Raw genomic sequence first — 13,143 nt, 5'->3', positions numbered from 1 at the left:
CTGTGGCCTTGTATAGAAAACCATATGAATCACCAAAAAGGTTATTTGCAGAAATGGTGTTTAGAGCAAGCCATGGGAATATGGAAAATCTTTTGAACCTATTGAAAGATATAAAAGTTTGAGATTGTTCAACTCAGGGTCTAGGAATGAAGAATCATGATATAATTATCAAATAGAGTGTCACAGAGTACCTGCTCTGTCTGTTTCCCAGTATTAGAAAAAAAGAATTTTCAGAAGAAGTTAAAAGGAAAGATATTTTCACGAAACATTAAAGCAGATTGTGTCTCTCGTGATCACAAGTTGTTGTAGTACCCAAGAACTTTGAATGGCCTAGAGGAATCTGGACATGAATATGAATGAGAAGACACATCATAGATGTAGAATCAAATACTAACTATGCAATGTTATACTAGATGCCCAAAGCTGTCAGTAGTTTCCAATGAAAAGGAGCATGCAACATAAGAACAGAGGTACCTGGGTGTCCTATAGCAAATAACCATGACAACTGAGAGGATTTCAGGTGAAGGCTAGAATGTGTCTGTTGTGAAATAATACAATTTTATCGATATATTTCCAGTGGTGTTCAACAAAAATTGGCTTTTCTATCCCAGGAGAAATTCTATGTTTTTAATATATATATATATACATTTTTATCCTAATTTCTGATGGAAAAATAAAATACTAGTTTTCTCTGAAGTAAAAGATATTTTTTTTTAAATCTTTTTAAAATTTGATATTGTGAAACCCTTCCTTTCAGCATTTTTATCAAAATAAAATATCCTGACATCTACAAAACAAAACACTTTATATTAACATTAAACTCATCTTTCTGTATTGATACAATTCCTTGTGAGAATTGTACTTTGGATATAACACGCTTCTATTCTTCTGTGAGAGCTGCTGTATCCTAACTAAGCATTTCCTGCAACAAAATATCAAGTGATTTTTGAAAGAATTATTTTAATTTATCTTTTACAATAGAGATCTGGCAAACATCTTCAAGGTCAGAATGTTCATTTAGAAAGAAAGATTTTTTTTTCAGAAATTCAGTTTTATGTCAAGAAACTATTTTACTGAATTATTCCTTGGCTTTCCTTTCTGTTAAACACTACATGTCAACTAGACTGCAAAGAAGCTTTTCCATAACAAATCACATTTCATCGAAGAGCAATAGCAGACTCTCGGGACAATCATTTGATGACATGAAAAAGGTCAAAAACGAGGGTGGGTGGAGGAATAAACAAGGTTAAATTGAATTTGCCAAATCCTGGGATGCAATTTTGGAGAAGGTAATTAAGCATTACCATTGTTAAGGTACTACAATAGCGAATAGGAAATGAGCAATGTTTATAATGAATTACAATAACAAAAGCATATTACTTCAGTCACCTTTACAACAGAATACGAGGTTTCAGCAAGCTGAAAGTAACACAGTGAAGCTATCAGGAGCTCAGGAAGACCTAATATGGGTTTGTCTACGTCTCATCAAACAGAAGCATTCCCATCAAAGATTTGCCCAAGATAAGAACATGTTGTACTAATTTTTCACGAACAAGAACAGATCTGCTTATCTAGGATAGCAACATGTTTATCAAGGTGCAATTCTGAACTAAGAACAAAGTTGGAATTTTGTGCTGTTTCAAGCAAGGCTGATAAGTGGATTTTTCTATTAATGGAGAGGGTGTGGTCAAAAAAAACATTTTATGATATATTAAAAGGCAAAAGTTTTCTCACAGTACTAAATTTGTACCACATGTATTTCAGGTCAGTAAATGCCACTGAGTACAAGCAGACAGCATCACACAGCCCTCTCAGTGTACAGATATATAAATATTTTAAGGGCGGGAGGAGAGGAGAGGAGAGGAGAGGAGAGGAGAGGAGAGGAGAGGAGAGGAGAGGAGAGGAGAGGAGAGGAGAGGAGAGGAGAGGAGAGGAGAGGAGAGGAGAGGAGAGGAGAGGAGAGGAGAGGAGAGGAGAGGAGAGGAGAGGAGAGGAGAGGAGAGGAGAGGAGAGGAGAGGAGAGGAGAGGAGGAGGAGAGGAGAGGAGAGGAGAGGAGAGGAGAATACCCACAAGTATGGAAGTATTAGAATGAGTCCAGAGGAGGGCCAAAAATATGATCAAGGAGTTGGAGCTCTTCTCCTCTGAAGCCAGGCTGAGGCAGCTGGGGTTGTTCAGCCTGGAGAAGGGAAGGCTCCAGGAAGATCTTATAGTGGCTTTCCAGTATCTAAAAGGGGCCTACAGGAAAGCTGGGGATGGACTCTTTGTCAGGGGTGTAGTGATAGGACAAGGAGTAATGGCTTTAAATTAGATATAAGGAAGAAATTCTTCACTGTGGGGGTGATGAGGCACTGGAACAGATTTCCCTGGAGAAGCTGAGGATGCCCCATCCTTGGAAGTGTTCAAGGTCTTGTAGGATGGGGCTTTGATCAGCCTGGTCTGGTGGGAGTGTACCTGCCCGTTGCAGGGAGGATGGAATTAAATGATCTTTAAGGTCCCTTCCAACCCAAACCATTCCATGATTCTATTATTCTGTAAGTACCTAGTCTTGTTTAGAAGATCCTGGACTTGTTTGAACCTCCAAACACTGTCCTTCAACTGGCACCATGGCTGAGTTATTCCCTTCTGTAGAAGAAGAATTTGGAAAACCCTGGAAAAGTGACTAGAATGCTTCTGAATTTCTGTGAGTTTTCAGGCGATAAGGTTTCTCCAACTGCATCAATTGATAGCAGGTGTTGATCTCAACCTGTCCAGGACATCAATGTGATTCAGTTCCACACCCATTTTCTGCTAAGAGATGAATGCTTGTACAATCTTTTTTCTCCAAGTATCTGAAAAATGAGACTCTGGAATAGTTCTCAAGAAACCAGGGATAAAAAGGCACTAGTTATTTAAATGCGATACAACGATAAAATGCATATGTCAGCAAAAGCAAAGTTTTTGAAGTGTAAGATTCCAGGAGACAACATGGCTGGGTAGTGCCAGTCTGTTCCTCAGGCCAAACAGACTAAATAAATTACAAGCAATTTGGTTCTGAATTTCATATTACACTTTATTTGCATTTGATATTCCTGCTTATAGTGCTTGGAAATGGACAGAGAGATACATCTGGTGTGCACAGAGCCAGTCTGTGACTGTTTCTTTACTTCCCAATTGCTTTCATTTCCAATAATTTCTAAAATAAAGCACAAGCATTGTTAACAATCATTATTTGCACCACTTTAGTTCTATGATGAGGGTACTGATACCTTACTGAAATCATGGGCAGGCTACATAACTCTATGATCTTGGCAACAATTTCAGCTAATGTGTGTAAGCCAGCCATAGAAAAGCACAAGCAACTGCAAAAGATTTCAAAGGGTAAAAAGAACGACTGAATTTCGTGCATATACTTTATCAAGAAAGCTTTTAAGTTCTAGTTCTTTATGAATAAAGCTTTTATGGTTTAGTTTCTTCATTTTATATACTAAGCCATTTAACTGAAATAAAAGTAATGCATATGTGAAAAAAAAAAAAAAAAAAAAAAAGGAAAAAGGTAAATGAGAATTTAGTTTAGACACATAAAATTAAGCAGCTTGTCCCAAGAAGCGGAAAGGTATATTTAAATAGATGAAGCAGGAAAAACAAAACAAAACAAAATAAAAACAAACAAACAAAAAAAATCAATCAAACAAAAAAACATCGCTTTTTGGAAGAAATAGAGAATATGTGGAATATGTGTATATAGCTGTTCTTAACATTTAAGCATGTTCACTATTTTCACATTCTAAGGTTTTAGAGATCTGTGAGGATACTGTGATGTGGGAGGAACTGTGAAAGAAAATTAATTATTAAATTTGAAATGACTGGTAAAAGAGAAATGAGTGAAAATAGTAAAGTGCAACAATTAGTTACTCTAAAAATGCTAGATGATGAGAATTAGACCAGAGGGTGCATCTGGGGAAAAGAGGACTTGCAAGCTTGAGGAATAATATCAAGGAGAGAGCATGATAAAGTACATGACACCACTGAGAGCCACTAAGAACAAAAAGAATATATAATAGTAGTTTAGGAGAATCTCCAAAAGACAAAAACAAGACTTGGTTGTTTCCCATGTCCCTGCAGAAAAAGAAACTCTCAAATTCAACCTATAAACTTTGATTAATCTCAAGGGATAACAGGAACAGACTAGTAAAGAATTGCAAAGTAAATCAACTGAAGTCTATCTTCTTAAAATAAAATACTGTTACATACACAGTCTGGAAGGGAATGTCACACAGTTTATTCTTAATCTGAGCTCTGACCTCTTGGGAGACTTTTCCCACAAGGCTCTAGTATAAATTGTCCACACTGCACACTGTGTGTCATTCCTTGGTACCTTTGGCTGAGGAAGGTGTTGCAGGAGCTATCCAATACACAGTTTTAGCAGCAGTTTAGTTTGTTATACTAAGTAGATTGATATAGTTAATTGATTATGATGACAAGAGTCACAATGACTAATCTACTGCATATTTAAGTCGCTAAATCTTAACATAAATCAGGTATCCTTAAAGACTAATATTTCACTCACCAACAAATGTAGTTTGTAGGGATCTCCTGACCTCAAGGAGTAACCTTGAGAGGTGTCCCAGTCCAAAGGGAGATCACTGCTGTGCAGCCTGCTGTTTCAGCAAGGAGTGCTCAGATTAGGCTTTCTCTGACTGCTTGATATCTGTATAAGATAAAGTGATTGGCTTGCAGTCAGACTTAGAATCTTACCATGTTGCTTTCAACCTCTTGATGTAATTTGCCATTTCTCCATGAGGAATTTCAGTGAGTCACCTGTTCAAGGGCTCTTTGTTCATGGTCACGGCCATGATCACCCACCTGGTGTTCTATTATTAATGAGCTGTCCAGTTCAGGGAACAGTCATATTGAGCCCTACTGTGGTTCATAAGCCTGACCAATGCTTATGTCAAGTGCAGGAGTTGAACATATCAGTCAGACAAGATGACCAAAGGGAGTACTCTGAGCATTTGGAAATGTTGGACTCTAGAGCATTTGTGCCAGATATTTCAGGCATCTAACAATAGGCACCTCCAAAGAGCACTACAGAAGACAATATGATACTCTTATTTTTAGAAATCATACAGACAATAAAGGGTTTAACAAGGAGTATTCTTCTTATTTCAGTGATTTTTCTAGTCCAACAAATCACCCAGAAATGTGCCTCTTATGGACAGGTAACACTTTATACCATATCTGCATGAAGGACTGTATTTTTTCTTTGCAGATTTGCCTTATGAGCAAGCCAGGAGATCAGCATGGACGAGTCACACCCACCCCACTCCTCAGTCAAAAGGTAAAAAAGATCTGCATATGTCCAGCTTGTGGTCCCAATGCACATCTGTTGCAATCCAGGTATACCCTGAGGTGAACTGATAGCAGCTATCTCAGCTCTCAGCTCAGAAGGACTTATACCTGTGCCTTGTTTGGAAAGACTGTTAGCTGTGTATAGGCAATGCTGGGTGGAGTTATGGGGCAGTCTCATGTTCCTTGAATGCAGGCTTCATCAAGTCTGTGACCGTATAGTCTCACAAACCTAAATCCTACTGTGACCATCATTCAGTAGTGAACAGCAGGAGTCCTGGGCATGTGGTCTGTCACAGGATTGGAGAACAACTTCCAGACTGGAAAAATAACTACATGGATTTCTCCATTTTCAGCCACTCAGCCATCATCCTCAACAGTGCCCAAAACAGAAGACCAGCGTCCTCAGTTAGGTGAGTGTCATTTTGTTTGAATTATGCTTGGGTGTGACAGGGTTTGTTGAACATGATCAGAAGGCCATCTCTCTCCTACCAACCAGAAGCCAATTGTAAGATCTAATTCAGTGCACGAATGAGATTTCCAGCTGGTGACGAGTAATTCCCTAGACCTGTGTATGAGCTGACTCTGCAGCTGGATCTTAGACGGAGTCTCCCATGGCTATTAAAACTTGCTTTTAGTAATGTTTAGTGGCAATGACAATCTTTCAGGGTGAGAAAGCTGTTAAACAAAGTACCTATGTTCAGTTTAGACACACAGCTGGAAGATAAAGATGTCAAAAGAAGATATATTCCACAGTAATTGAAATGCTAGCAGTTGGAAAATATGCATAAACAAAGAGATGAAAGTGGATTATAACACATAGAAACCTATTTGAATTTTACATCCTAAAATCCTGAAATTAAACAGGAAAAAGAGAAGGATTTCCAACCTATCAAGAAACTGTGAGGAGAAAATAGGGGTTTATTGAATTGTAGACTAGTGTTTCTGCAAGATGGGTGCATTTTGTGGTTTCAAAGCAGCTAATCCTTGGGGTAGGACTTAAGCCCTTACTGTGAAACTAAACTGTAGAACTGTCTTAGATAGGTAGTTAGAAAGCAGTGCAGTCTGAGTCAGTGATGGATTTTGCTAACAACAAAAGGGTAGAAGTAGGAAATACAGGAGATTTGGAGGATATTCTTAGCTCAGAAGACTCTGAGCCTGTTTTTATCACATGGATTTCAAATCATTATTCTGGTTTTTGTTATAGCTGGATAAGACTGTGCACATGACTATGTCTCGTTAACTTACATGCATGCTGCCTGGGAAGTATTAAACTGTTTTTTGCCCAGATAGCATTTTATCTAATCTGGCCTCCCAACCATGAGAATCTTTCCAGAAATATATTGATGATTTATGTAAGTCCTTGGGACCATTAAATGGCTGTGTGTGAGCTGCCCAGATTATTTAAATGTGTAAGAAATGTAACCTGATTTTATTCTTGGCTGTAAAACTGATGGCCATTTGAGAACAGCTGTTCAGAGACGAGACAGCCCAGCAACATGATTGTTATACAGGGACCTACACACTGTACTTGCTGACCATTGCTTTGTCTTTCCTACTTCTGTCACAGTCTTTCCTTTTTCCTGTTGTATTTCAGTTCAGGTCAAAATCAGCTTTCATTTCCACAGGGGATCCTCATTTCCACATGAGGAAGTCATTGAGATGTTATGGGATTTGGAAAACCCCAATTGCAAAGTTGATTCAGGAGATCCCTCACTGGACTGTGATGTTAAAGAAACAACCCAGTCACATTGCCTGGGTTCAGCCATGCCCTCTCTGCCCTCTTTTGGAGTCTGTTTTGGCACAGAAAGAAGTAGCAGTGACAAGGGGAAAGCAAATGTAGCCCCTCAAGATGAGAGATCATTGTCCTTTCCTCACCCCATCCGTGCCATGGTTAGCAACGGGACTCTGGCCTGTGGGCTCTTGCACATTGCAAGGGTAGATAGTTCCAAAGGGTATCTGTGTATTTGTGTACTTTGTTTAAATGGGAAGCAGAATACCTCTAGACCAAACTTACAGTGTGTCTGAACATTTGTTTTTTCACAGTAATACAGGAAAAAAAAAAAAAAAAAAAGCAAATGCGTATCCTTGCAACTGTTCACTTGCACACCAAATTTTAAGGGAAAATACGCAAATATTGTGATGCAGGGAAAGGAACAACTTTTGCCAGTGTTGGTCCTGCTGTGTCATCAGGTGGCACTCGCTAATCCTCTACAGGGTTAAAAATAGTACTTAAAATACATGACATTATTACGTGATTTAAAATCTTTCTTTCACAATTTTTTAGATCCTTATCAGATTCTTGGACCGACCAGCAGCCGTCTTGCAAATCCAGGTGAGAAGGGGCTTTGCTGATTTAGGAGCTTTTTTCTTCTCTGATAGTGCCCCCACTCCTATTTTTAGGCCTGAGTTGGAAGGTGATGTGACAGACTTTGCCATTCTTAGGTATGGCTCAGTGGGAGCTGATGATAGCCAACATGTCACAGGATTGTGTTTCTGAATTACTTAAGAGTGGGATTGAGCTCACAGATGTCAGTCCCACCCTTAAGACACAAACTCAGGTGTCTTAGTGTAGGTGTCTAGATATGAGTTAGGTGTCTTACTTACCATGATAATCATTGGAGATGTAGTTAATATAGATGTTTATCTCATCCTAGAATAGGTGGTTATATTCAGTCAAATGTCTCAGTAGATTCCAGTAACTATATCAATAGGGGTTCACTTCTGTTGCCTAGACATTGGGAGTTTTCTTAGGTGCTGTAAGATATCTCTTCTGGCCTCCAGGTACTCCTCCAGAAGGGCATGTGTCTCTTACTGATGTGTGTCATATATGCTGTAGATTCTGTTAATCCACAATTCAATGACATAATGACCTTGCAAATAAAATATTTTTTGGATGAATAACCCAAACCAACAAATATATATGTGCAAAATGGGAAAGCAGAATCTATTTGCAAAGAATAACTGGATTAGACATGTCAGAAATGTTAGCCCACTCTAAGAGGAAGGTAACTAGGTGCATAATAGACAGGGCCTTGTAGCGTATTTTAGCTGAAGATGAAGATCCTTCCTAGTGAGTTAACTGTGAATTGTGAACTGTGCAGATTTCGCTGTTGCTGCTCTGAGTCCACAGGACACACTGTGGCCATATACCACTGTAATCAAGCACATAATCTGCCACAATAGATTGACATTATTTGTGCCACTTCCTACTTCCCTTTCTTTAACAGCTGAAGGGCGCAGTGCGCTTTTTTCCACATTGTGGGTCTCCTCAACCCCCAGTAATGTTTCACCTTACAACAACAATCTTACAGCCTCTCCAAGAACAAATTTGCCAAAATACTGCTCCATTTCCTTTTGCTTTATCCCAAGTGACATCAAGCACTTCTGTATTAGATAACTTTTTAGACAGTTTTTGCATTGCATAGGAAAGTAGTTAAGTATTAAGAATGGGGCTTTCCCAATGACCTCAAGTGCTAGGTTTCCAGGTAACACAGATCTTAATTGGAGGAGGGGGCGGGGGGGGGGGGGGGGGGGGGGGAGGCTACCTCCCTTTAATCTGTTTGTAAGTCTCAGGCTTTTACAATTTTGTCAAGTGTGCATTTGGTAGCCTTCACTACTGTGGAAGACACTAAAGTAATCTGGATTGGGATACTTTTTTAACATGTGGGTATGGAATTTCTACACACCATCATTCCTGTGCTTTAACATGTTTTGTGTGTTTATAAATTGGTGGAATTAATCTCTCATTAAAAGGAAATTGACAGCAACCATTTATTTTCATAGGACCATATATTACATTTGGAAGGCAAGTGTTTATGTTAGAACATATGTTGGATTGCTTATTCAAAAATTTGTGTTTTGTCCAGTGCTGAACTGTTTATTGATTTTCAAAGGCTAATCCCCTTGTTATGTTTCGTGTATTAAAACTTGCATGCCTTGCTCATACCATGGATTCTTTTGTTTGTTTGTTTATTTAATGCATGTTAATGGAACAGAAGAAATTCATTAAGGACAGTTTGGATAAATATCATTTAAATGAATATGGGTTTCAGTTGCACTGAAGTATAAACTGCTAATGGATTTCAGATGCTATTCTAGCTTGATATTATAATTTACCGCTATAAGCTTTCTAAAGAAAAGCTTGTTTATTATACCCACATATCTGGTTTGGGAAAAAAAAAGAAACTCAACCAAATCCTGGTCAGAGATGTACTTAGAAGTTAGCATATGCAAGCTGGTTGGCAAATTCTGCTGACATTGTGCTTGTGAAACAGATTGCCTTGCAAGCTGCTTCAGCTGTATTTTGCATCATTTAAGTGCTGCTTTATTAAGAAATGCTAAGCTTTTAACATGAATATCAGTGGCAAGGCCCTTCATGATCTACTTTCAATTGCCTAAAATGGTCAAATTTTATTCCTATAACTGGGCAACACACTTCTGCAAAGTTGACAGCAGACTAATTATTTTCCTTTTAAAATGAAATTGGCAGAGGAGGGAGGAAAAAAAAAAAAAAAAAAAAAAAAAGCCAGTTTTATGTCTTAACTTCAGTAATCGTTTAAACTCTTGTTTGACACAGAACAATGATGAGAATGAATTTTATGGACCTTTTCACTGTTTTTGCAAATGTTTTGCCCTATGGTTGTATGCAGTGCAACAGCAAGCTAATAAGTTTCCGTTCTGCATTTCCCCAAATGCTGCAAATGGGTGATATGGTTTGGCATGAGTCCAGCTTTCTCTAAACTTCTTCATTTTGTGTAGGCTTATTCCATAGCAGAGAACATTTAGTTGCAACATAATGCTGTGAGAACAAGCAAAATGTTACGCAAGTAAAAGCTGTTTGTCCTGAACTTTAGAGATTAGTTTCCTAAATGAGCACTGTATGATTTCCCCATCAATTGTCTACACTGAATGACATTAGGTAACTATTAAATCTCCATGTAATGGCATTCTGCCACCCAGATGAGGGAAAACATGACACATTACCATTATCTCTGCTCTTTAAGATTTCATGAGACAGGGCTAGGAGAAAGGGGACTAGTTAGGGTAAGAAGTAGGAACTGACATTGCAACATTTCCTAATAGGGTCCTATGTGAGAGCCTGAAAGAACTGGTGTCTTAACTTTATTATTCACTAGTCCTGACAATTCCATTCTTTTTTTCCCTAATAGGGAGTGGGCAGATACAGCTATGGCAGTTCCTGCTGGAGCTTCTCTCAGATAGCTCCAACTCCAACTGTATCACCTGGGAGGGCACCAACGGGGAGTTCAAGATGACCGACCCTGATGAAGTGGCTCGGCGCTGGGGGGAGAGGAAAAGCAAGCCTAACATGAACTATGACAAACTCAGCCGTGCACTCCGCTACTACTATGATAAAAATATTATGACTAAGGTTCATGGTAAGCGCTATGCCTACAAATTTGATTTCCATGGAATCGCTCAGGCCCTCCAGCCTCACCCCCCGGAGTCATCCATGTACAAATACCCGTCAGACCTCCCCTACATGAGCTCCTACCATGCACACCCCCAGAAGATGAACTTTGTAGCTCCCCACCCCCCTGCTTTGCCTGTAACCTCATCCAGCTTTTTTGCTGCCCCTAATCCATACTGGAATTCACCAACTGGAGGTATCTACCCCAACACCAGGCTGCCAGCAGCTCATATGCCTTCTCATCTTGGCACCTACTACTAAGTGGGGAAAAAAAAGAAACACCAGAAAAAGGAAACAAAGACACTGCTCACTGGGACACAGTCCCTGATGAGCTGCAATGAACTCTAATGGAGTACATGAATTAAAAGTGCCTAGAGACAAATGATGGTTTGGCTGGGAAAAACACATTTAAAAATAGATGTCAAAAAAGACTTTTTGTAGTAGGGATTTAAAGGAGATACTCATGAAGTATTAAGATACTAAAATGTAATGTATATGGGCATCGACTCTGTGGACCAAACAATAGACTATTGTAGGTAAAAGCATGAAATGATAAGGAAAACCTACAAAAGCTAGTGGTCTTAAAAAGTTGATAAGCTTATGTGTAAAGTTTGATATCTTGCTAATGCAAAACTGGGACTATACTACAGCAATATAAGGATAAGTCTATAGTGACCTAACACAATATATGAATCATTACAAAAGAGGGGGGCGGTAGGGGAAAAAAAGAAAAGAAAGAAAAAAGAAAACTACCTGTATTTAAAAAATAGAAACATATCAACAAAAGGGACTGGTTTAGTGTGGAAGGTGATTTGGAATATAAAGGCATTGTTTTGGTTAAAATCACATGCGTTCCATTCATCAGCGTGTTATCAGCTACTCAAACTGTGAAGACAACCCAAACTTTAGGATTCCTTGACAGTATTACAAGAACCCTGAGCCAAACATTGGAAATGAGAACGTGCTGAAGGGCAAGTGTATGATAGTAGGTCAGAGGCCTACACCTGACAGAGGAAGAGGAAAGGAGAAAGAGGAGGACAAAGGCGGTGAGAATGGGAGAAAAGAAACTTCTTCACCAGTAGAGACTGAAGAGACTGAAAACTTAGTAGTGTTGGGACTATGAAGAAATACTTGTTTGGACTTGCGAAACATTTTGCTCAGTATCATACCATTCCCAGTATTACAGGAGGAGCAGACTTGTTTTTAGAGTAATAAAAAAGTGAAAAAGGGAAAAGCAGAAGAATTCAGAAATCAGAATATGCATCTCTTTTTAAAAAAAAAGTAAAACTGGAATTGTGTTTTATATTTAAAAGTTACCAGTTAGAACCTCATCATTATTAAGGGGGTTTCTTTTCTATTGGTTAAAGCAAGAGACAACCCTTGACTGCCAAAATCAGAAATCATCTAAGTATTTTTGTTAGGCGGGCGCCAGTTTTTCTTTATTGAGTCGCGAACGCTGTGCGTTTGTCAGAATGAAGTATACAAGTCAATGTTATTTTTTCCTTTTTATATAATTATTATATAACTTATGCATTTATACACTACGAGTTGATCTCGGCCAACCAAAGACACAAAAAGGGACAATCAAAATATTGTGGCCTTGAATTTTAACTCTGTATGCTTAATGTTTACATTATGAACATATTAGTACTTAGAATGCAGAATGTATGTAATAAAATAAGCTTGGCCTAGCATGGCAATTCAGATTGACACGGTAGTTTGTATTTGCATTTGCATTTTCAGTGCCTGACACACCTATCAGAACTTCTTCTCACCAAATTAAATTATGTTAGGCATTTTGTTTTAAAAAATTTTTGTGAAATCTGGCAATCATGAAAATGTAGGAAAAAGTAGCAATGCTTAGCATAAACTAAATGTGGACAGGTGCTATGTATATTCTTTTCCAGACAATTCTGCCAAAATGTTTGCAAACCTTTGTAACAGCATCTTGCCAGTTGTGTCCTAAACTTCTTTTGCCCAGAGACTGCATGCCCAGTTCTTTGACAACTTCATGGCCAAGATTGAAAATGAAGTCTAAAGGAGTCCTTTAAGGAAGAATCCTGTTACCCAGAAATTATCTTTCATTGGCATCAGATTATGCAGCATAATCTCAGCCTGAGATGTACCTTCATACTGACACATACGTTGAATTACTATGCCCCCTTCCTATTAATACATACTGTATCATTATTAGTAAATAAAGTGAATAATGAATAATTTCCATTATTCCTCACTTTAGAATGGAGTGTATAGTAGCTTGTTAATTTGTCATTGCAATCCATCTTGGCTGTTTACAAAGGGCAGGATATTTTCTTTCTGTTCTAGATTTAGAGGCTTCCCACACCGTACCCTGGGCCCCAAAACTACATCTGGTGCCTAATGGCAT

General features: G+C 38.5%; 1 protein-coding gene across 2 annotated transcripts in view; it reads left to right on the top strand.

The window, feature by feature from the left end:
• ERG (ETS transcription factor ERG) overlaps nt 1-12,018 on the top strand; it is a 65,797-nt gene extending 53,779 nt beyond the window's left edge. For both annotated transcript variants that reach the window (XM_032208019.1, XM_032208018.1), the window contains 4 exons: nt 5,250-5,318; nt 5,683-5,739; nt 7,614-7,661; nt 10,498-12,018. In XM_032208019.1, coding sequence (XP_032063910.1) covers nt 5,250-5,318; nt 5,683-5,739; nt 7,614-7,661; nt 10,498-11,018 — 695 coding nt within the window. In that variant the 3' untranslated portion in view covers nt 11,019-12,018. The remainder of the gene's footprint in view (nt 1-5,249; nt 5,319-5,682; nt 5,740-7,613; nt 7,662-10,497) is intronic.
• The last annotated feature ends 1,125 nt before the right edge of the window (nt 12,019-13,143 follow it).

Source organism: Aythya fuligula, chromosome 1 (genome assembly GCF_009819795.1).
Source record: "Aythya fuligula isolate bAytFul2 chromosome 1, bAytFul2.pri, whole genome shotgun sequence".
Lineage (NCBI taxonomy): Eukaryota > Metazoa > Chordata > Aves > Anseriformes > Anatidae > Aythya > Aythya fuligula.
Note: the sequence above shows the minus strand (reverse complement) of the source record. Positions and strands in the feature narration are given on the sequence as shown.